General features: G+C 40.3%; 1 protein-coding gene across 13 annotated transcripts in view; it reads left to right on the top strand.

Annotated features, from left to right (window-relative positions):
- The window catches only part of pde4dip (phosphodiesterase 4D interacting protein), a 114,617-nt gene extending 93,377 nt beyond the window's left edge, over window positions 1-21,240 (top strand). For 8 of the 13 annotated variants that reach the window (XM_085385803.1, XM_085385802.1, XM_085385801.1 and 5 more), the window contains 16 exons: window positions 7,668-7,936; window positions 8,988-9,125; window positions 9,250-9,444; window positions 10,482-10,766; window positions 11,618-11,749; window positions 11,946-12,065; window positions 12,219-12,408; window positions 12,555-12,679; window positions 13,870-13,986; window positions 14,118-14,222; window positions 14,662-14,849; window positions 15,131-15,262; window positions 16,080-16,218; window positions 18,250-18,296; window positions 18,487-18,610; window positions 19,393-21,240. In XM_085385803.1, the coding sequence (XP_085241929.1) occupies window positions 7,668-7,936; window positions 8,988-9,125; window positions 9,250-9,444; window positions 10,482-10,766; window positions 11,618-11,749; window positions 11,946-12,065; window positions 12,219-12,408; window positions 12,555-12,679; window positions 13,870-13,986; window positions 14,118-14,222; window positions 14,662-14,849; window positions 15,131-15,262; window positions 16,080-16,218; window positions 18,250-18,296; window positions 18,487-18,610; window positions 19,393-19,541 (2,455 nt within the window). In that variant the 3' untranslated portion in view covers window positions 19,542-21,240. The remainder of the gene's footprint in view (window positions 1-7,667; window positions 7,937-8,987; window positions 9,126-9,249; window positions 9,445-10,481; window positions 10,767-11,617; window positions 11,750-11,945; window positions 12,066-12,218; window positions 12,409-12,554; window positions 12,680-13,869; window positions 13,987-14,117; window positions 14,223-14,661; window positions 14,850-15,130; window positions 15,263-16,079; window positions 16,219-18,249; window positions 18,297-18,486; window positions 18,611-19,392) is intronic. The other 5 variants (XM_085385806.1, XM_085385794.1, XM_085385796.1 and 2 more) reach the window with 4 other exon arrangements.
- The last annotated feature ends 371 nt before the right edge of the window (window positions 21,241-21,611 follow it).

Here is a 21,611-nt window from a genome sequence, read left to right as displayed (position 1 = left end):
AATAACTACATATTTTCCTGTTTAAGCAGACAAGCTTAATTATAAGAAGTTGCATTCCTTTCTGACATGAAATGAAATATAAATCCATGCCATCACAGTTAGTAGCTGTTCTGTGTATTAAAATAGAGTTATACATTTATAATGCTTAATGGTGAGTTTTTAAACTAAAGTTCCTTGTATTTAAGACCAGTCTAAGCTGTTATAAGAACTAATTGAAAGCTACATATTTCTGAGTTGGGAAGGGTCAGCAAAACCATGTATTTCTGTGTTTACTGGGGAAAAAAACTAAGATTTTAAAAGCTGAACATTCCACTTCCTCTCGGCAGCCTTGTTCATTTTCTTGTCCTTTTTTTTTCTTACAATCTATGTCAAGTCTGACTTCCTGCTGCAATTCAGTTCAATTCAGTTTTATTTATACAACACCAAATCACAACAGTCGACTGAAGGCACTTAATATTGTAAGGCAGACCCTACAATAATAAAACAGTGAAAACCCCAGCAATCATATGAACCCTTATGAGCAAACACTTTGGCAACAGTGGGAAGGAAAAACTCCCTTTTAGCCTCCAGCAGAACCAGGCTCAGGGAGGGGCGGGGCCATCTGTCACTACTGGTTGGGGTGAGAGAAGGAAGACGGGATAGAAGACATGCTGTGGAAGAGAGACAGAGATTAATAACAAGTATGATTCAGTGCAGAGAGGTCTATTAACACATAGTGAGTGAGAAAGGTGACTGAAGAAGAAACACTCAATGCATCATGGGAATCCCCCAGCAGCCTACACCTATTGCAGCATAACTAAGGGAGGATTCAGGGTCACCTGATCCAGCCCTAACTATATGCTTTAGCAAAAAGGAAAGTTTTAAGCCTAATCTTAAACATAGAGATAGTGTCTGTCTCCTGAATCCAAACTGGAAGCTGGTTCCACAGAAGAGGGGCCTGAAAACTGAAGGCTCTGCCTCCCATTCTACTTTTAAATACTCTAGGAACAACAAGTAGTTCTGCAGTGCGAGAGCGAAGTGCTCTAATAGGGTGATATGGTACTACAAGGTCATTAAGATAAGATGGGGCCTGATTATTTAAGACCTTATATGTGAGGAGCAGGACTTTGAATTCAATTCTGGATTTAACAGGAAGCCAATAAAGGGAAGCCAATGCAGGAGAAATCTGCTCTCTCTTTCTAGTCCCTGTCAGGACTCTTGCTGCAGCATTTTGGATCAACTGAAGGCTTTTCAGCGAGTTTTTAGGACATCCTGATAATAATGAATTACAGTCGTCCAGCCTGGAAGTAATAAATGCATGAACTAGTTTTTCAGCGTCACTCTGAGACAGGATATTTCTAATTTTAGAGATGTTGCACAAATGGAAGAAAGCAGTCTTACATATTTGTTTAATATGTGCACTGAAGGACATTTCCTGGTCAGAAATTACCCCAATATTCCTCACAGTGTTACTGGAGGCCAAGGTAATGCCATCCAGAATCTGGTTACTGGCCTTAATTTGACACAGTGCTGCTGATCAAATGTCCAGCTTTTAAAATCTTAGTTTCTCTTTAATAATCCTCAAGCGCAAGTACAAATCGTTAATATTTCTTCAGCAGAAAGCTGTTTAGTTTAAAGAATTTGTAACACACAGGCACCTGATTAGTGTGTTCAATGCCATTTAATGTATCATCACAGCTTTATGATGAAAGAACACAGTTTTACAAGGCTCCATTAAGCAAAAGCTATAAGCACAGATTTTGGCGGCTCATTTCTTTTGCTTGAGCAATGAATGTCCTGGATGTTCAATCACTTGTAACACAACATTGAATTTTGTTTCATAACACAGCTCTTCGATTTTCATGCATGAGTGAGAAGAAAAGAATCACATGGCTGCCCGAGAGGTCAAAAGCACAGACTGTAAATCTGTCACAAAAATACTTAATGCTCATTAAAAAGTACGAACAGTTACATGAATTTCAGTCAATTACCGTAAACACACTAAAACGCTGGCTTGGTCTTTAGAGCTCCACCACTGCTGTTGGATAAAAGTGAGCGCTGGGTCAAATCTCGAAAAACAAACAGTGCTATATGAATAATTAGAGCTCGTCCTCAGAGAGACGTAAACAGGGGGAGGCCTGCAGTAATCTGCCAGCGTGTTATTCCAGCACAGATGGTTGACCAGATGTGAAGGAGAATCAGCGAGTGTGTTTTCTGTGGCAGAAATTTAGCCTTCCTTCTGGTTACGAGTGTACATACAGTGTGTATGGGGTTGCACTGAACTGTTGAACGGTGTGGTCAGTTATGTGTGTCAGCTTGTAAATGCATGAATAATCAGACAGATTTCTTTATATCAAGAAAAACAGGTGAGATGTGTGAAAATTGTGTTGTTTACCACTGATTTTGTTTCTTTGAAAGTAGCACAATGCCTCAGGGATCCAGAACCCTCGTCATAGAATGTGCAATAAACACAGAATAAATTACAGTATCTATTTTAGCTACTAAAGTACGATTATGTTTAAACACGCAAAGTTTCAGGCATTTTTGCTAAAATGGCATCTAAAAAAACACTAATTGCCTGATGACTATTTAGCGTTTTAAATGGATCTGTATGTGCAAATACTGACCTACACGGTTTTTAACAGAACAACACAGAAAAACTCAAACCAATTATATTTACCATCCCTGAACCAACATGACAATCCTGTACAAGTTGGTTGTCTTTAAAAACATTGTCCATGTTAGCTGGAAGGGAGCGTTATGTTGTGTTTATTTAAAACCACTTTCACTCAAAATACAGCTTTTTTTTTTTTACAGTGTTAAACTCATATTAGAAAATGAATTTCCTGCCAGGCTGTCAGGTTCCACCAATTTATAGGCGTTGACACTAGTACATATTTTGCATGGTCTTATGCACATGGCTGCTGTAAGTTGTTAAAGTGTAATCACAGGTAATAAGAACTTACACTTGGGGTTGTTTTTCTGACAACAGTATCTACATAACATGGACAGCAGGCCAAATGTACAATACATGACATGAGTGACTGCACTGATAGCGTAATACTGCTTAGGCTTTTTGCTGCATTTGGCTCAGGGCATGCCCTCTAATCAGGTTAAGTTATTAAGACCTCAAATGGGGACAGAAATAGGTCAAGAGGAGCTAAACACACAGACACACACGTGCGCATGCGCGTACACACACACACACAGAGGGAGTGAGCGAGAAAGAGAGAAAACGTGAGCGATGAAGCCCGTCAGAGAGAGCGTCACTTTGCTTCAGTGTATCAGGAGCAGCGCGTGGCACTATGCATCCAGCAGAGCACCGATTTCTGTTATGTAAGATTTACTCACCAGAAACCTGGATTTTTTTGTGTTCATGGACAGAAGGCTGGGCATAAGGGATTTTTCTTTCAACCTGAAGCTTTTTAAGTGGAGGATACTTGTTATATTCTGAAACCTTGAAAAGAAAACCATTTTCATTTTGTGATTGCATTTTTGCAGCTAAGATGATGCTTACATGTTTTTATGGATAGACTGGTGTGGCTAGAAAACATATCAGCAAGCAGAAGAAAGAAGGAGCAATGCTTTGTGGGTGATCTTTCATTCAGCTGTTTTTTTTTCTGATGGTTGCTGGAGCATGAACATATAAGCCCTCAGGATCTGGACTTTGATTTAGATGCATAGCTCTGTTTCCTTCTTACTCTTTCGTCACTACATCTCTGCCTCAGGCCTGCTGCTGCTGCAGCTGTGCGTTTGCTGGTGGAGTGAAAGACTGTGTCAAGAGCAGCAACAAGAGGCTTTCTTTTCAGGGAATTATTCAAGCGGTCGTGAACCTAGGAGCAACAGCATCAGAAAAGGAAAAGTGTACAGGAGAGTAGAATTTCCTCAGGGAGTGGAGTAATTTATTTGTTTCCACTTTTAAACCTTTACATTTCTGCTGATCTTCTTATCTTCTTCTTTTTCAATTACCCCTGATTTCAATTTGTTGATCACACCCACAACCCTCTCTGGGAAGCCCAAACCTAATGAGGATTTTCTATGCTTTTCACCTTATCACCCGCGCACTCTGTCGTCTCTCCTGCTGTGTTATGCCCTACCTGTCTAATATACCTTCTGTCACACACATTTTGGGAATCTCTGCATCTATGCCAGTGAACCATTCTCCGTTACCTCTGGAGACCCAGCAGAGAAGAACAAACTGCAGCAGAGTTCAATAGAAACGGTGCAGACAGAGGAGGCATGGTCGCTCACCCAGGTGGAGGGTGTTAGGAGCGGAGGGTGACTGAGGGTGGGTGATGGCTCCTCTGTGGAAAGTCATGCTGTCTAAAAGCAGCCCACTGTACAGAGACTCTCTGTTCTCTTTCTCCCTGTGGGAGTGGAAAGCTCAGGAGAGAGAGCTGTTGCTGCTGAAGAAACACACCGACAGGGAGAGGAGAGCAATGCTCACACAGCTCGACAAGTAAGACAGCACAAAAAAAGAAACATGTTATCAATTTGAAACAGTATAACAAGCTTCTGTTATTTCAGTTACAGTCATGTTTATGCATTAACTATATGAGCAAAGCATCTAGTTTGTTTAGAGTTAATGTTTGAAGTGAGGGAAACTGGCAGACTAGTGCTATCATAAGAGGTCAATTTGTTGTTCTGGGTGTTCGCCTTCATCCTCTGATGAATGTGCCCTTCACACTCACCAAATCTAATCCCAGATGATTGTTGTTGATGGTTGTTGACCAGCGTGTTAGAGTTCTTCCATTCTTTCATTAGAGTTCAGCAGGCTTGGACAATCAGTGCTAAGATGGACCGAGGCTGTTCTAGCAGCTCTAGTCTTCCAGCACCTTACTAATCCACTTGGTTGGCTATTTCTTGAATTCGTCTGTAGTTTACCAAAGACAAAAAGGAACTTCAAAAAGGGTAACTTGTGGTTTTTGTAAAGTAATATTCATAATCTACACTGCTCAAAAAAAGTAAAAGAATAATTTTCAATCAGAGTATAGCATCAAGTCAGTAAAACGTCTTGGATATTGTTTTGGTCAGTTATGTAGGAGAAGGTGTTGTTATTCAGTTTCAGTTGTTTTGGTGTTAATTAAATTAATAACATCTGTGTAGGACTCTGGCATTTTTTCCCTCCTTATCCATCTTCTTTCACTAGTTTCACATTTGGATAGAGTCACGGGGGTGGCCTGACGTCCACTAGTGAGCTCTGAGCACCATGGAGCCCGGTTTCCATTTGCCATAGAATACAGAATTGGCAAGTCCACCACTAGGACCCTGTGTTTTTCAAATATGAGAGCATGTTCACCCTGAGCACATGTGAGAGATATTGGTGGTAGGTCAGTGATGGTCTGGAAAGACACATCATTGGAGGGACACGCAGACCTCCACAGGCTGGACATCAGCACCCTGACTGCCATTAGGTATCAGCCCTGCAGGTGTTATTTTTCTGGTACAGGCATAGATGTGTAGTGCTGTGAAAAAATATTTGCCCCCTTTACAAAGGGCAGCTTTTAAATGATTCATCCTTAGCAGGGTTGCTGGGAGCTGGAGCCTATCCCAGCTAACATGAGGCAGGGTACACCCTGGACAGATCATGGTCTGTTGCAAGGCATTCAAAGCTATTTGCAATTTAGAACGACCAGCTAATCTAACCCCATTAATTGCATGTCTTTGGACTGTGGGGGGAAGCCAAAATACCTGGAGAGTACCTACAGAAATACAAAGAACATATAAACTCCACACAGAAAGGCAGAGTTGAACTCAGGAACTTCTTTCTGTGAGGCAATTGCTAATCGCTGTGCCACCATGCTGCCCAGTTGATGATTTCATTTATTAAATGGAAAAAGCTATGCAAACCTAAATTGAACCATGTGGGAAAGTAGCTGCACCCTGGAGCCCTCCTAAACCTTCCATCCATTCATCCATCCATCCTTTTGACCAACCTCCATCCATCACCATTACACCACAGTGTTTTCCTAATGGTGTGGCATTCTTTTTATGAAATGCTGTGTTTGTCATGATTACATTAATACCAAACCCAATGAACAGTGTCAGACGAAGGGCAAACGTTTGCTTATATAGTTCAGGATCAGCGAGGGTGTGTGAGCTGGAGTTTCATTCAACATCAGCGGTGAGAAAGGGTCTGTGAACAGGTAGACGTAGCATTAGCTGATGTTGACAGATTGGGTTCCAGAAATGAGGAGTCGAGCACAGTGGAGGGTGGAGAGTTTCACGGGAGTGAGTCGGAAGGAGGCGAGCAGAAGGAGTGAAGCCATCTGTGAGCAGGAAGGTCCTTGTGGCTGAACAGGTAAATCGTTCTGACAACTGACCATGAGGTGCAGTTAGAGATGGGACTTGATACCAATTCAGCAATTACAATTCCATCATTGATATCATTTATCCATTCAATTCCTTATCGATTCAATTATTGGTTCTCATTGGTTCCACTTTGAGAGTCACCACCAAGTAGCGAAGCAGCATATCAAAGACATTACATTTGTGCAAATTAATTGCATGCTGTGTGGTTAAATGCTTGTGCATGAGGTATTTCCCCTCTTTTTTGAGATCGTACTGCTGCTTAAGTAAAGGCAAAGCGTCTGACAGTATGCAGTCTTGATGGATAATGGGTTGCAGGCAGAGCCCAAGAGAGTAGCTCAGCCCAAAGGTGATGGTTACTAGTGTTGTATCCAAAGTCCAGCTTGTCGATAGAATCTCTTTTCTGTAAGTCTTGAGGCTCATCAAGATGCAAATATGAGATGAGCCTTTGTGTTCTTTTTGGTCAGCAGTTGTTTTCCTTGGAACGCTCGCATGAATGCCATTTTTGCAGAGCCTCTGTTGAATTGTGAACCTGACCTTCCTCCATTCCTGAGCCAGGTCAGCCCTGCAGTTCTTTAGATATTGTTCTGGGTTATTTTGTGACTTCCTGGATGTTCCATCAATGCATTTTATGGGAAGCTCACCATTGTTCCAACTTTATCCATTTGTGGAGCACCATGGGTCTGAGTTCCAAAGCCATAGAAATGACTTCCTAACCCTCACAAGACTGATAGATGTCAATGACTTTGTTACTTCACTTTGTCACAAAGGTTCTGTTGAAATTATTTCTTCATTCACTGGGTGTAGCAGTAATCAGGCCTGAGTGTGGCTAGTGAAATTGAACATAGCTTTCCAAAAAATGTGTGTGTGACTTGTTTAATGTCAGTCTAGATTCTTACACATTTGATCTGATGCAGTGTCATGTATGTGTTAGTCACTAAGAGGCTTCCCCAAAGCAACACGATGCAGTCAGCAAAGCCTTTTGTGAGAAGAGCAGGCAGGTGACTCACACACCTGGTACAGCACTACTTAATAATACTTATCCTTTAAGTCACATGGACACAACTCATGCAGCTACTACTCTCAGATTCCTCAGCACACAGAAATCAGGGTTCAGTACTTTTAAACATTTTGCCTTTCATTTTAAATTGTGCATGTGTTTCTCTTTGTGTGTCTGGGTGGGGGGCTATAAATCCTTTTATGGTTTTATGATGATTTAATAGAGTGTTATCTGCACATTATTTGTGGCCTAATAATTTGGGAGAATTACATTTTAGCTATATCTGACACGATAAATGTATTGTGCATTGACCATGGTAAATAAAATGTGTGTGTGTGTGTGTGTGTGTGTTTGTGTGCATGCGCGCACGTGCCTACAGCCTCAGTAAAGAGCTGCAGCAGAAGGACAAGGTCATTGAGTCTCTCCGTGCCAGACTAAACCAGCATCAGCAGCACCATCATCCTCATCGTTCTGACACACCCTGCAGCGGTCATGCCCTCTCTGATACCACCGACCAATCAGATCGCATCTCTTATGTGTCCGATGAGCATGGATCCACAATTGAGGACCTGGAGTTGAGCTCTGATGTTGATGCTGCAAGTGAGCTTGGTCAGGATGAATCACGGATTTCTGCCAAAGTGAGCACAGGTACGAGTGTTTTTCTTTGTGTTTTTTTTAACCAACACAGTCCAGAGGGAATTCCAATTATGAATATTTGTGTAATTCCATGCAAATGTTACTCATGTGTGAGGAAATTGCAATTGATGACCTGTTTCCAGCAGAGCATTAACCATCATTTTAATGCTCTTCAGAACAAAAGGAGCAAGTCCCGCACTGCAGTTTTGCCATTTGACCTTTGCAGTATGAATGAATGAATGAATGAATGCTTTATTGGCCATATGCAGGTTGCCCCACAGAGGAATAGGACCCCCCCCGACTTACACACACAACAACAAGACATCACATGGGAATACAGTCGGAGACCGGCAGCGTTGGGAGAATAACACTGAAAAAATTACACAACATTGGGAAAAGTACAAGAGGAAAAAAAGAGACCTCTTCACACGCTGGGCAACCTATGGGAGGACAGCATGAGAACAGGAAACAAAAAAAGACTCCTCTACACAGAGAGCACATTAATGACCACATCACAACATCAGAGCACATGACAAGCCACAGGGGATGGATAGGGGGTGGGGGGTGATTCGAAGGAACACAGCAGTCGTCCTGCACCATGCTATCATTTCAGCGCGGCACGCAGACCCGCTGCCTTCCCCCGCAGGAACAAGCATCGAAGGCGTTTGGAAGGGAGGGGGATGAGTGCGTGCTTATCAGTGTAAGTGTATGTGTGTGCGTGTCCATAGTTCAGCTGAGACAGTGTCCTTCACTGTATCAGGCTAAGTAAACAGTCCTCCAGCCGATCCAGGTGTCCTTCATGGGATGGGAAGAATAGTCATCACACAGTCGTTATCAGGGAGTTGTTTTGGTGGGCTCCAGCCTTGGGCCTAGCAGCTGGCGCCGTGGTGTCCAAATGTAGAATATTGTTGATTTCTCCTTTATGCGAGCAGCGAATTTAGCACTCTGACACTGGGGCCTCGATTTCCCGTTGGAGCGCTGCGAGCCTCCCCATGATGGTATCAACTCTTTATCATAAAATGCATAGAATCAGTGTTTTGCAGTGTATGACTTTTCTTTCCAGATTGTCACCATGGAACAGTGTCACGCCATCCATCTATCCCTCCATCTATCACCTCATCTCACAGAACCCAGTCCTGTCATAGCTGCTCCAGCATGCAATCCACCAGCTCCCAACACACAGGCATGCAGAGTCAGACAGGTAGGAAGGACCCCAGAAAATGTCCTTCAGCTCATGTAGATAGGAACTGCTACTTGCTGTATCTTTCTTTATTCTTTGCTTTTTTGTGTCTGTCTATCATATTTACCTTCCCCTTTTCTCCCAGCTCCTGTCTCAGTTTTCAGCCCTACTTCCTTTCACACTTCCCCCACTTCCTCCACCCAGAAGACACGCTTGCCCTTCCATCCTCGCCCTTCCAACCTGCGAACCCGTTGCCAAAGCAGTGGGGGTATGGGTTTCTCCCTGACTGAGGTGCACCAGGAGCTGCAGATGTTACAAAGGCAGCTGGCAGACAAAGGCAGTGCGTCATGTCTTTGCATGCTTTTGTGTTTGACCCACTTTAAACTTAACAAATTCAATGGAGTGTGCAACCAAGAACTGATTCCTTCCAGAAACAATCCTTTGAATTTCTTTTCAAAATTAAGCAGCTGCTGGTGAAATAAAATGGATTTAGTCTGCCTAAGAGTAACGATTACTCAATAATTGTTGAATGCTTCAGAAGTCTAAATCATTAGAAATGATTTAGACTTCTACGGGGGATCTTTTTGGACCCTATGACATAACCTACATAAGATGGCGATGTCATTGGCCGCATTTATGCTTGTGCTGGTGCATTATATGGTAATTAGTGCCCCATAAAATACTGGGGCATGATGCAAATGAATTACTTTGTATTGTTTACTTTCTAAAAGATATGTGGGGGATTTGTTAGATCAGCTAAAGGCTGATTTTATGATCTGATTTGGTTGCAGATCCTGAATTTCTGACATTTTGTGTGTCTTAATAAAGAGCATCACATAATTAGAGCACATAACTTTGATAGCAACAGCCATCTACATTACATTTAGTTGTACTCTACTAATTTCTTGAGCATCTGTTGCCTCTGAATTGTACACTATAATAAAAGTTATAAGATGGCTTCTTGTAGTTAAGCAGAGAGGGAGCTGACCAGCTTTAATAATTCATTTCTCCCCAACTGCCTTTGTCTTTCTTCTCACTGTCCTGTCATCCCATTGCCTTTATCTTTAACACACTGTACTTTCTTACTCATTAAGCAACTGTTCTGCGCTTGATGTTTAATGAAGCCAGAGCCTCCAGCTGGAGAGGGATTTGCTGTGATCTTAAAACACCGATGGGCATTAGAGCTTTCAGAAAGCCCCAACCAGACAAATTTCATTTGGCTGATTAACAAACTTGCTCCCGATGTCAGGAGAAATCCCTTCATCTTGCTCTTGGTCTCTCTAAGACACACACACAAAGCAGACCATGTATTTACGCAATATATAAGCTATCCGCTTTTCCTTTAGTTGTTTCCTTAAATCTTCTCATCCTCTGCAGGGTTTTCTACTCCTCAAGCCAAACCGCTTCAGGGTTTCCCATTTGTCTACCAGCAGCCGGACTCCTTTGACTTACTGCCTCTCTCCTATCAAGGATTCCAACCTTCTCCTTTCAGCAGTGCTGCTAGCAACAGTAGTCTGGATGCCAGCTTGACAATGAAAGCTGGGGCTAGCCTCCTGGAGAGCAGTGCATTGTGGGATGTGAGCTATGGAAATCGAGCAGTGAGAACTGGAGCTGACCTGTCATCAGGATCCTCGGGGTACCAGTCAGGCAACAGTCACACAGGTAAAGCTTTAATGTGCCCGATGATTTCTCTGATTTCTGGGTGTTTATGTTAAAAATGTTTAGAAAATTGTTCAATGTTTTGTATGTACAAGTTCCCTACTGACGCTAGTGCCTGGGTATGCCTATGTAATATCAGTTTTTAGCAAACTTGTGTAGTAAATTAGTCTAAACTGTATTTCCTCAGCTGAGGCATTAAAAGCACATTTTTATTCTTATTTTCTTATAGCCTTAAAAGAAATACCAAAAAAAACCCAAGAATTGCATAACACTGAGCTGAAATTAGTTTGGAATATTTGTTTGTAAAATGGTCAAAGACGAGATGTTATAGGTTTGTAATATGTTTTAAAAACTCCAGAATTTTCAGATGAATATAATAAAAGCTCGGCTTCTGAATTATTCTTTCATTGTGCTGATGTATTACGAACAAAGCATTCAATACATCAGGCTGTGAATGCACCTTCAGGCAACTTTTGTTGTAGTGCTATAAATAAAATCAAATTGATCTGAAACATATTAAATGTTTTGTGAGCACTGTGTTGCAAATGATCTCAAATTTTAAATCATGTATAAGAAGTTTTGTTTTATTGAACATGGATTAAATATGCAATGACATTTGAAAGGGTTTAGTTAAACACACATCCAGACATGTTTGGAATTAAAATACTCAAAAATAGCCAGTGCATGAAAAACAAAACAAAAAACAAAAATATGGTTATTGTCTCCTGTTAAGCCAGCTGTGAGTGATCAGTCGCTGTTTTTGACAATGATCTTTTTCTTGCCTTATTAGTTTATTAGGTGAGCGTGATTGGTGATTTCACAACAGACACTCACTCTTCGCTTGTCTGCTACAGGTTCAGACCTGATGAAGGAGCACTTGAGGGAAATCAGGAGTCTGAGGCAGAGACTGGAGGACTCCATCCACACCAACGACCGTCTCCGACAACAGCTGGAGGAGAAACTGGCCCGAACCACCACTGAGAAAGGTAACAGAGACAAACGAACACACTGTTCGTGTTATCTGCAGGGCTCAAAGTTTTGAAAAGCATTGAATTTAGTCCTGACAAAATATGTTATCGAAATTTTATTGCTTTAAATTGAATTTACAAAGATGTTTTTTTTCTGTCATTATTTATTTATTATTTATTATTTTTCACTCCTCTGTCTCTATCTCCTCCAAAGGTGCTCCTACCAATATTTACATCCAGGGACTGGAATCAGTCAACCAGCTTGCCAGTGAGATTAGACTTCTAAAAGAGGAAAATGTTAGTCTACAAAATCAGCTGAAGCAGGTTACCAAAGGTACAGTATAATGTTTACTACCATGTCATAAGCTCAAGAGTCATTATTTATATTCAGAATGTAAATGTGAGTCTTAAATGTCCCTGCCTGAAATCAGACAAAAAAGTTCAAAATCAAAATATCCACTCTGCTCTGTTGTTATGTATCATGCAGAGAGCACTAAGGAGGCAGAGCAGCTGAGGGAGGTGGCGCTCCAGGAGCGTTCCAGGGTGAAGGAGGTGGAGCTAGAGGCTGAGAAGTGGGCAGAGCAAACCAGGAAGCTCCAAACTGAGGCTGAAGCTCAGAGTCAGGAGATGTTACACCTGAAACAAGACAGACTGAGGAACCAGGAAACCGTCAACAGGTAGTCTGTTTGTTTCTCTCATTGGAATACTTGGAGTCTAACACTTTTTAGACATTTTAGTGGGACGATTTTGAAGGAAACACATATCTTAAAGAAATCATAGGTAATAAATAACATGATTTCATGCATTTTATGAAATACCTCAGGCTCCAGCATGAGTTGACTGTTCTCCGGCAGCAGCTTTGTGAGAGCCGCAGTTTGGTCCATTCTCTTCAGTGTGAGCTGCAGGTGTATCGCAAAAAGGGGAGAGTCACCACAAATGCGCCCACTGGTAAGAATCAACACACAGTCGCCTGTTCAGATCAGTGAGCAGCTTTAACTCGATGTAGTGAAGAAAAGCATCCATCCATCCATCCATCCAGCCATCCATCCATCCATCCATCCATCCATCCATCCATCCATCCATCCATTTGTCTTTACTGAATTCAGAGACATTGTGGTCCTGGAGTAGCAGTCAAGACGCAAGATACACCATGGACATGTGGCCAATTTATCGCAGGGCAGGAAAATGAGTAATGCAAAATTTCTCTAAGTATTCTAGAAGTAATATTTTTAATTCTAAACATGGTGCACACACAAAACTGTGCTTAAACAGTGCATAGAAACACGCACGTATCGAGAATTCATCAGTATTTTCCTACATGAATTTTTTTAAATACTTTATAAACAAATTTAAAACTTCCCCAGACCACATGTATACCAGTCTGTCTTATGTTTTAAACTTATTTTGGCAATTAGTTTGTTTTCCAGAACAATGTAAAAAAAAATCATAGAGTTAAATAACAATAAAGAATTTAAATGTAACGTACAACATAAACGAATGAGCTTTAGCTAATATACCTAACACTAAATGCTTAGCATAATAAAGCTGCATTTACTAAAAAGACTTGCATATTGGCTGGATGTCATCAATGGCATTCATTTCTTACCAGTTTGCTACTTCCCAGTGGGCTGGAGGCTCTTCATCTCCTCCACCTGCTTCCTTCTTATGCTATCTTATTTTTCTTCACATCATCTCTGATGTCAAACCTTTTCACTTTATATCACAGAATATTTTGTCATACAGCATTCAAAAATAAAAGTAGAAAAACATTGCACATGTTTCATTAATCAGACCAAAAATTCTGCATGCACACTTATTTTGTTTGGATAATTTTGCCTATATTAGTGAATGAACCCCACTGGCATCAATCACTATTTTCTAGGTGGGTATTTTTTCTATGAGCTGCCATTCGTAAAAGACGGCTGCTGGAATTATGTTTCTGTTTAGGAATGCAGTAATATGAAAACTGGTCCATGTGTGTGTTTTGTGAACTTAAAAATGTATTCCTTGTTAAAATCATCTAATGTGTCACTTTTCTAAAGTTACAATGAGGACCTGCTTCTTTTCTCAATCCCACGCTCCCACACAGATTGTCTACTTTCTTTGTTAATCACCAGTATTTGTGTGTTCTCTAACAGGTCAAGGCAGTGACAGCACAACAGTCTTTGATCCCAAAGACCTGCACATTCAGCTGGAGCAGCAGCTGAGCAGAGAAGCTGACACACAGCCTCAAGCCAGGAGGCAGCTCTTCAGCGGTCAGTATATCTGAAACACATAGACTGTTTCTGAAAATCCTGACAAATATGGCAGATCATAGCATTACAATTACAAAAATGTTTTAACAAGGAAACTTTAAATCAGTACTGATGGGAATCTGTCTCCACAGATAGCGTTCCCTCTCCACCTGTGAGAGACACTGGACTTTTCAGTCCTTCCTCTCCTTTGCATGCTATGCAGAAACACACAGAAGAAACTGGAGCAACTGATCAGGGTGAGAGATTTCAAGCAGCACTTGCACTGTGACTATGCAATCCTACCCATAATAGTCATAACTTTAAGCATGAAAACATTATTCTGCGAGCTTTGTTCAGGTATCCATCCCTCAGTGTGAATAATTTTACATGAAACCAGAAACTATTAGCAGTTGGCTATGGGGAACAATATCTCTGAGCAAAAAAGGAAATAACAGTAACCGTGTATGTTTGAGTCCACATCCACAATTCTTTCAAATAATAACTCCTTGCTTCATGTCACTGATAATGTGTGGTTATTGCACATCCTCCTGGCTTGAGCCTGGCTTAAGTTTGAACCTGTAACTTTAGGCATTTAAAGGTTCTTTTTTATGTGGGATTTCTGTACTCTTAAATCAAATAAGTGAATCCATAGAGAGAAGACTGCACTGGACACAGTTCTTTCGTTTTCCTTTCCAGCAGGCTCAACCCTGCATGGACATCGCACAGATGGCTGTTTTTATAACTGTCATGGCCGCCATGCAGTGGGCCACATTGATGACTTCAAAGTTCTGCAGCAGCACATCCTCCAGGGAAGTGCGCTCCTCCTTAAGATGGAGACTGCTCTTTATTCTCTGAGCACCTCACAGGAGTTCTCCTTTCATCAGGTAAGAGCTCAAATCTCTTTTTATTCAATAGAACTTGAGATTCATTTACTAAATTATGGTCCTCATAAAAGTCCAGAGCTGATAAGATAAAAATTATTAGTGCCTTGTAATGGGGGGTGGTCTCTGGAATGTGCTGTCAGGTCTGTAAATAACTTTTTCTCATAACAGAAGCGACGCGAACAAGTGCCGCAGCCCTGGCGAAAACCTCTCATACATAAATAGAAATAAATATATTCATAATTAATGCACATTATATTGACTTCATGCATTTTGTGTTCCAGCTTTCAGACTGGGGTTCTGTTCAGAAGCTGCTGCTGGACACTAAAACTCTGCGGCAGATACTGGATGAGGCTGAGTCTCTGCTTCGCGTGTTCTGGAGAGCAGCTCTGCCCAAATCTGAGGAAGTCCAACAGGTCAGAAAAGTATTTCCTGGTGTCACAGAGAAAATCTGATTTGGGATTGTAAAAACGAGAGACCAAAATCACTGTATTACTATTTTTTTCTCGCCACGCATGATTTCTTTTCTCAGCATTAATACATAAATAGAGAAGTGGAAAAAATATTTCTTGATAAAAGTATTTACTAAAATTGACTAAAATGTTCAGTTTAATGCAAGACAATGTGTTACAACAGGACCAGTGTAACACTGGATGAGGGCATTTGTATCACTGAAAAAACTCAATTAAAAGCAGACTTTGACATATTACATTGCTGCTATAATATGTAATCAATTAGTGTTTTAAACCTATATAAAAAATATATATATCTAATTTGCCACTTTTAGATCCAACTCCCATTAAATGTGAAGTTTATATAACAGAAACATTCAGCTCAAAATCATTTTTTTAAACGTCTGTCAGGGTTAAATGATCCTGCTCCTTTTCCTCAGGCTCTCAGAAAGAATCACACCACCCTACACAGAGTAAGTTTCACTACGTAAGCTTGTTGCTGATAGAAAAACATGAGGGTGATACAGTTGGCCCCTGTGAGGTGAACCCTGTTAGGTGCCTTTGCACATACTTTACTTAGAAGTAAAAGATTTATTAACTTTTCCCCAAAGATTAAAGGAGCTGGATATGAGTGAATAAACAGATTTTATGCAAAAATGTATCATTTACTGCAACTGCTGCACCTGCCTTTGTTATTTCAGGTTGTACTCGCATGTTCTGCACGTCAGTGTATGCATCTCCAAGAGCTTAGAGAGCCATCTACCTGTCTTTTGCTATTTAGGATCGGTCTCTGAGGGAGGAGGTCCTTTCTCTCCGTCTGAAGCTCTCAGAGCAAGAACAGGCTCTAAAGGACACAATGGAGAGAGTCAAGAGCTCCAGCGGCACCAAAGATAGCATGGAGCACTTTATAGTCAGCCAATGTGAGTACACATTTCCAAAAAACTCTAATAGCACATGTAAAACCATGTGTTAAGTGTAGAGAGGCTCTCGTCTCTTTTTATTGGCTACACTTGGTATGAACAGATTGTGGGCTTTTTCTATTGCTATTCTGTGGTCACAGCTAGAGTTGCATGCCAAAGCTGGCAATAAAAGGGGTATGGGAAACGATAAATTGTCTGGTACTTTCTCATTTCTAATAAAGCACTCAAGGTGCTTTTTACTACAAGCCTCGTTCACCCAGTCACACACACATTCATACAAGTTATTGTCAAAATTTTCTTTTTTAACAGAGAAAGGGATTTTCAGCACTGTGGCACGGTGGTTAGCACCGTTGCCGCACAGCAAGAAGGTCCTGAGTTCAATTCCACCATCAGGCCGGGGTCTTTCTGTGTGGAGTCTGCATGTTCTCCCCGTGTTTGCGTGGGTTCCCTCCGGGTACTCCGGCTTCCTCCCACCGTCCAAAGACATGCAGCTTGTGGGGATAGGTTAATTGGATAATCCAAATTGCCACTAGGTGTGAATGTGCGAGTGAATGTGAGTGTGAATGGTTGTCTGTCCCTGTGTGTTGGCCCTGCGACAGACTGGCGACCTGTCCAGGGTGTACCCCGCCTCTCGCCCTATGACAGCTGGGATAGGCTCCAGAGCCCCCCGCGACCCTGAAAAGGATAAGCGGAAGCGAATGGATGGATGGGATTTTCAACACAGCATTTCTAAATATACTTGGGTTTTTTTTTATAAAGCATACAAAATTTCTATTTATGCAGCACAAACTATTCCTGTCTAATAACGTCTTTCACCTATGCAGTGCTCAAAGCTTGTAAAATCAAGTTAAAACTGAGATCTATATACATGGTGTTTTCAAGAACTGGAGTGACAAGAGAGAGTTCAAAGAGAGGCACACGGTACAGAACAAGCCTGGTGGAGGTAGGAAGTGAAATTCAAAGAAAACTAGTGAGAGGTGTATCTAAAGATCCCTGAACAGCTGCCAAGATACCAGTGAATGACTTTACCCTTAAGCCCAAGGAAAACTCCAGGACAACCTGGAGAAAGATTATATATACTAGAAGCACATCCTGCTTATGATTGAAAAGGCGTACAACCCAAAAACACAATCCTTACAGTGAAACACGCAGGGGGCTGGAAACGGACTGTTTCTTATATAGTGTTTTTCTACTCCACCTGAGTACTAAAAGCACTTTACAAAACTTGCCTCATTCACACAAAGTTAGGATATTTGGCATGTACGTAGACTGAAGCAGCCAGGCATCGAACAACCAACCTTCCAATGGGTAGGTGACGTGGGAATATTGTCAGAATGTAAGAAATCATGAAGAAAGAAGCATATGTGAAGATTTTGAAAGAAAACCTCAAGCAGTCGGCAGAAAAACTCGATCTAGGTTGTCACTTTGTTTTCCAGTGAACATTATCGACTCGCCTGCACAAACTCCTGTTTTGAATATCACTGAAAACTGTGGGGTGTTGAAGACCAAGGTTAATGGCAAAAGACCATCAAATCTGGAGGAACTTGAGAAATTTGCTAAGATGATGTGTGTGAGACAACAAATGACTGTTATCCAGCAAAGGGATGCACATTTGACTATTAGCATCGAACACTTTTGAACTTGCGAAATAATTTGGCTCCTGTGTCCAAAGTAAAATACTGTAAGCATCCATAATAAAACGAGAATGTTTGGAAAAGCTGTGTTTAAAAAAATCCTTCTCTATTTAACAGCACTTGGAAAATACTTTTAAATTGGGGATCAAACCACCAACCTTCTGATTAGTGATGATGTGCTGCACCTCCTGAGCCACAGGTGCCTCATATGGCAAGACTTTCTTGTTCATAGAGTCTGAACTGGAGCATTTACGAGAAGCCTGAGATTTTGACTCTGAGATTACTTTGTATTGTCAGTAATCATGTGTAATCATGGTCATGTGTAATGTTTTCACCGTTGTTACAGTTTGTGTCAGAAAAAGAAATGATGATGATTGTATGTTTTTGTTTTTTACAGTGTTGAGAACACGCGATGTCTTGAGAAAAGCCAAGACCAACTTACAGGTCAGTTCACTCGTTGCCTCATATTAATCCTGGTTTTGGTATCATTATCCACAATGAGTGTTGTATTCCCATAAGTAAGAACAACTAAGTGGGTGGATGATGACGTCCCTCACACTTTTGGTCATTAGAAAAAGATGTTTGTTTTCTTTACCTTTCCTCCTCTATCCTGTCTCCTACTGAGTGTCCTCAGGAGAATGAACTCAGGATTTCTTCCCTGCACCAAGCTCCTTTTCCCATTCCTCCTTCTCCTCCCTCACTCCTCTCCTCCTCTTATTCTTCCTCATCCTCATCCTCACAACTCTGGCCTGGTAAAGGTACAGTCTGGCGTGTTGGGTGGTGAAGCTGCTTGCTTTTTGATTAAGAACCTACAGTATATATCAAAAATGTTTGCATGTAGCCAGTAAAGCCACTTAAATACTACATAATCATGCAGCATGTAAGGCTGACTGAGATACTACTAAACAGGTAAACAGCATACTTGTATGTAAAAGACTAAGCAAACACTAACACGTTGCTTTCCTTGCTAATGTTCGTCTTTCTTGCTAATCATCATTTGGACAAAAACGATAACTAGAAACGTCAGTTTGCTTACTAGAAAAGCAAATAGTGCAGTGAGACCATACTGACCAGTTTAAGAATGTGGCCTCTAGTCCTTACCCAGGATTACTATTTCTTTTGATTCTGTTATCAAGTAATAAGTGCAAAGAAATGCAATGTCTGGTGGAGATGAACCAAAAGTATATATTTTTAAAACAGACATTTTTAACTGCAAAAGAGATTATTGGGCTTTATATGTGGTTACTGCTATACTTACTTTTATACACATACATTTTTTATGAACTCAAATTGATATAGATGTCTAATACCACTGGCTGAGCAATAGGTTGGTTTTGCTCTGTATATGTGCATTTTGAGGGGACAAAGGAAAACTGATAAACAGCAATCAGAAGCTGATACCGGTGTTAACAAAAAGAAATAGTAAAGTTACTTACAAGTGTAACATTTTAAATTATATACAACTTACATTTAACAGGTGGTGCATAAATAAGATCCACTCCATAGAAACCTCCTGGATCTCTTGTCAACTGTCTTTCAGGTGAAATCTCAGGCGGACGCTTCTGTGAGCTCAACATGTCTCCTGGTTGGAGTGTCATGAAGCCCCAAACTTCACCCTGTAGCTCTTCCTCCTCTCCTGCCCAGGGATGGACTCACCACCAGCTCCCCCTGCAGGAAGTCTTCCTGTAGCTCAGAGTTCATCATCACTGCCATCTCCGGCTGTGTTATTTTATTATTTGTATCAATGGTATAATTTGTGCAGATGTTTGCAGGATTTTCCTGGAGGGAACTCAAAGGTTTTTTTGTTCATATGAGATAAGTCTCAGTTTGGCTGAAGCTTGTTTATGATTCATAGGTCTTTTTGCATTATTACTATTAAACCAAATTTAAATAAGAATAGAACTAAATTTAAAACAGTTTGAAAACTTTTAGATTCATCAGCAAATTAATCAGCAATTTCTGGAGGATGCCCTTGACTCACAGTTTAAAAGTGACAAATCAGGAAGGAGCTTCACCTTTGTTACTTCAGCAGGGATTTTAAAATGCAAAAAATGTGTTTAATGCCAGCAGGAAAAGGAAGAGTTAAAGAGCAAAATCCAAAGTGCTTCCTCTTAGCCTCTCTTGAGGCTCATGTTTGTAGTCAGTGTGTAGAATTACATGCATGTGGTGTGAGCGTTGTGATAAAACAAAGCCATACTCCCCAGAGGTAGTTATGTTTTAGTTTTGTCCTAATATCCTAATGAAAAAAGAACATAGAACCATCAAAAGACGTGCAGTCGGTCGTGTAGCTGGTAGATGATGTTTTTACTTTCAAGTAACACAGCAGCTTAGTGTCACTGATTCACCGTTCACCCTCCAACTTCACTTTTTCTGTTAGACATGGAAACAATCTTTCCTTTGTCTTTAGATAATTTAAAATGGGGGTCTGGCATCATCAACTTGCAGGCTTGATAAACCTTGTAAAAAAGATACTTGTGAGATACATTTTAATAAATGGTCCAGAAAGGATGACAGTTCATTTTTGTAACGATTAAAAAAAACAAAAAACATAGCATCTCTTTTTTTCTTCTTCGTCAACTTCTTTTTTTTTTCCTTTTTTTTTAAAACAACAACTTTTTTTTCTATGTTTATTTTTTGTTTTTAGCTAAATTTGTCAGTATCTGTGTGTTTTAATGTTTTGTCACAGCGATATTTAAAAAAAGTAAACACGTCTCTGGAAGCGTTTCCTTTGGAAGAGGTTTTGTGACACTCACAGTTTATTTTATTTCATTGGCTCCTCTTGTGTTTATTATTATTATTATTGTTTAGTTTGTTTTCGTGACTTTTTTCTGTTTTGTAGGTCACCTGTTTTGTTTTGTGCATGAACTGTGGCTTTACTGCCCTCTAATACTTTTACTGAAAAATGGAAATTCTGGGGTTACTGTGCAATACATAGCTCTGTGTTTCTTTGCTTTTGTTTTTAAGCTTGAGTGTTAAAGTGCCATGTCAACGGTTTTAATTCTAAAACTGAACTGATTTAAGAAAATTATTTGTTAGATGAATGCATGTGACAATCAGTATGAAGCACTTTTATTGGCCCAGGCATTTTTAGCTATCTAAATCACATAAAACAGCACTATACTGTAGGAGTGTAGTTAAGAAGCAATAAAATTAACCAAAGTAGACAAAACAGTTTTGGACTGTTTTCCCTTAGAGGTCAAAGGTCAAACTTGGTTTGTTTTGTTTCTTTTAGTGTTAGAGCTGTTTTAGGAGCCACCCTTCATATATGTGCATATTAACGGTAGTATGTACATCAGAGAGAAGAGATGGTCTTTGGATGAAGGCCATTTGTATTTTTAAGACTTCTCTTTATTAAAATGTTTTGTGGTGAAGATCTTTCCAATAAAAGGGGACAAAAATATCTGTCATGTTTGTTGTTTTCTCACGTTATACTACATGTTTTTTATTTTGTTCACCTTAAGCACAGCCTTGCAAATACAGTGAGGGTTTCTTTATACTGTACACTTCATAAACCGTGTTTAATCAGCGCTCAAATGCTGTTCAAAATAAAAACAAAACAGAATAACAATAGATGTACATGTGACTTACACAAAATTACAGAATACTTTCAAGTGTCACTAGCTTTTCTCTTTTTAGATCAACAATATTAAATGCTGATTATAAGATCAACAATAAGCAAGAAAAGCTATAAAAGCAGGAAATGCAAATACAAAATGAAAGCAGAGGCATAAAAATTTAAAGATTAAAATTTTAAAACTC

Source organism: Rhamphochromis longiceps, linkage group LG17, assembly GCF_057381845.1.
Source record: "Rhamphochromis longiceps isolate RC_006_pf linkage group LG17, R_longiceps_female_GT1.1, whole genome shotgun sequence".
NCBI lineage: Eukaryota > Metazoa > Chordata > Actinopteri > Cichliformes > Cichlidae > Rhamphochromis > Rhamphochromis longiceps.
Note: the sequence above shows the minus strand (reverse complement) of the source record. Positions and strands in the feature narration are given on the sequence as shown.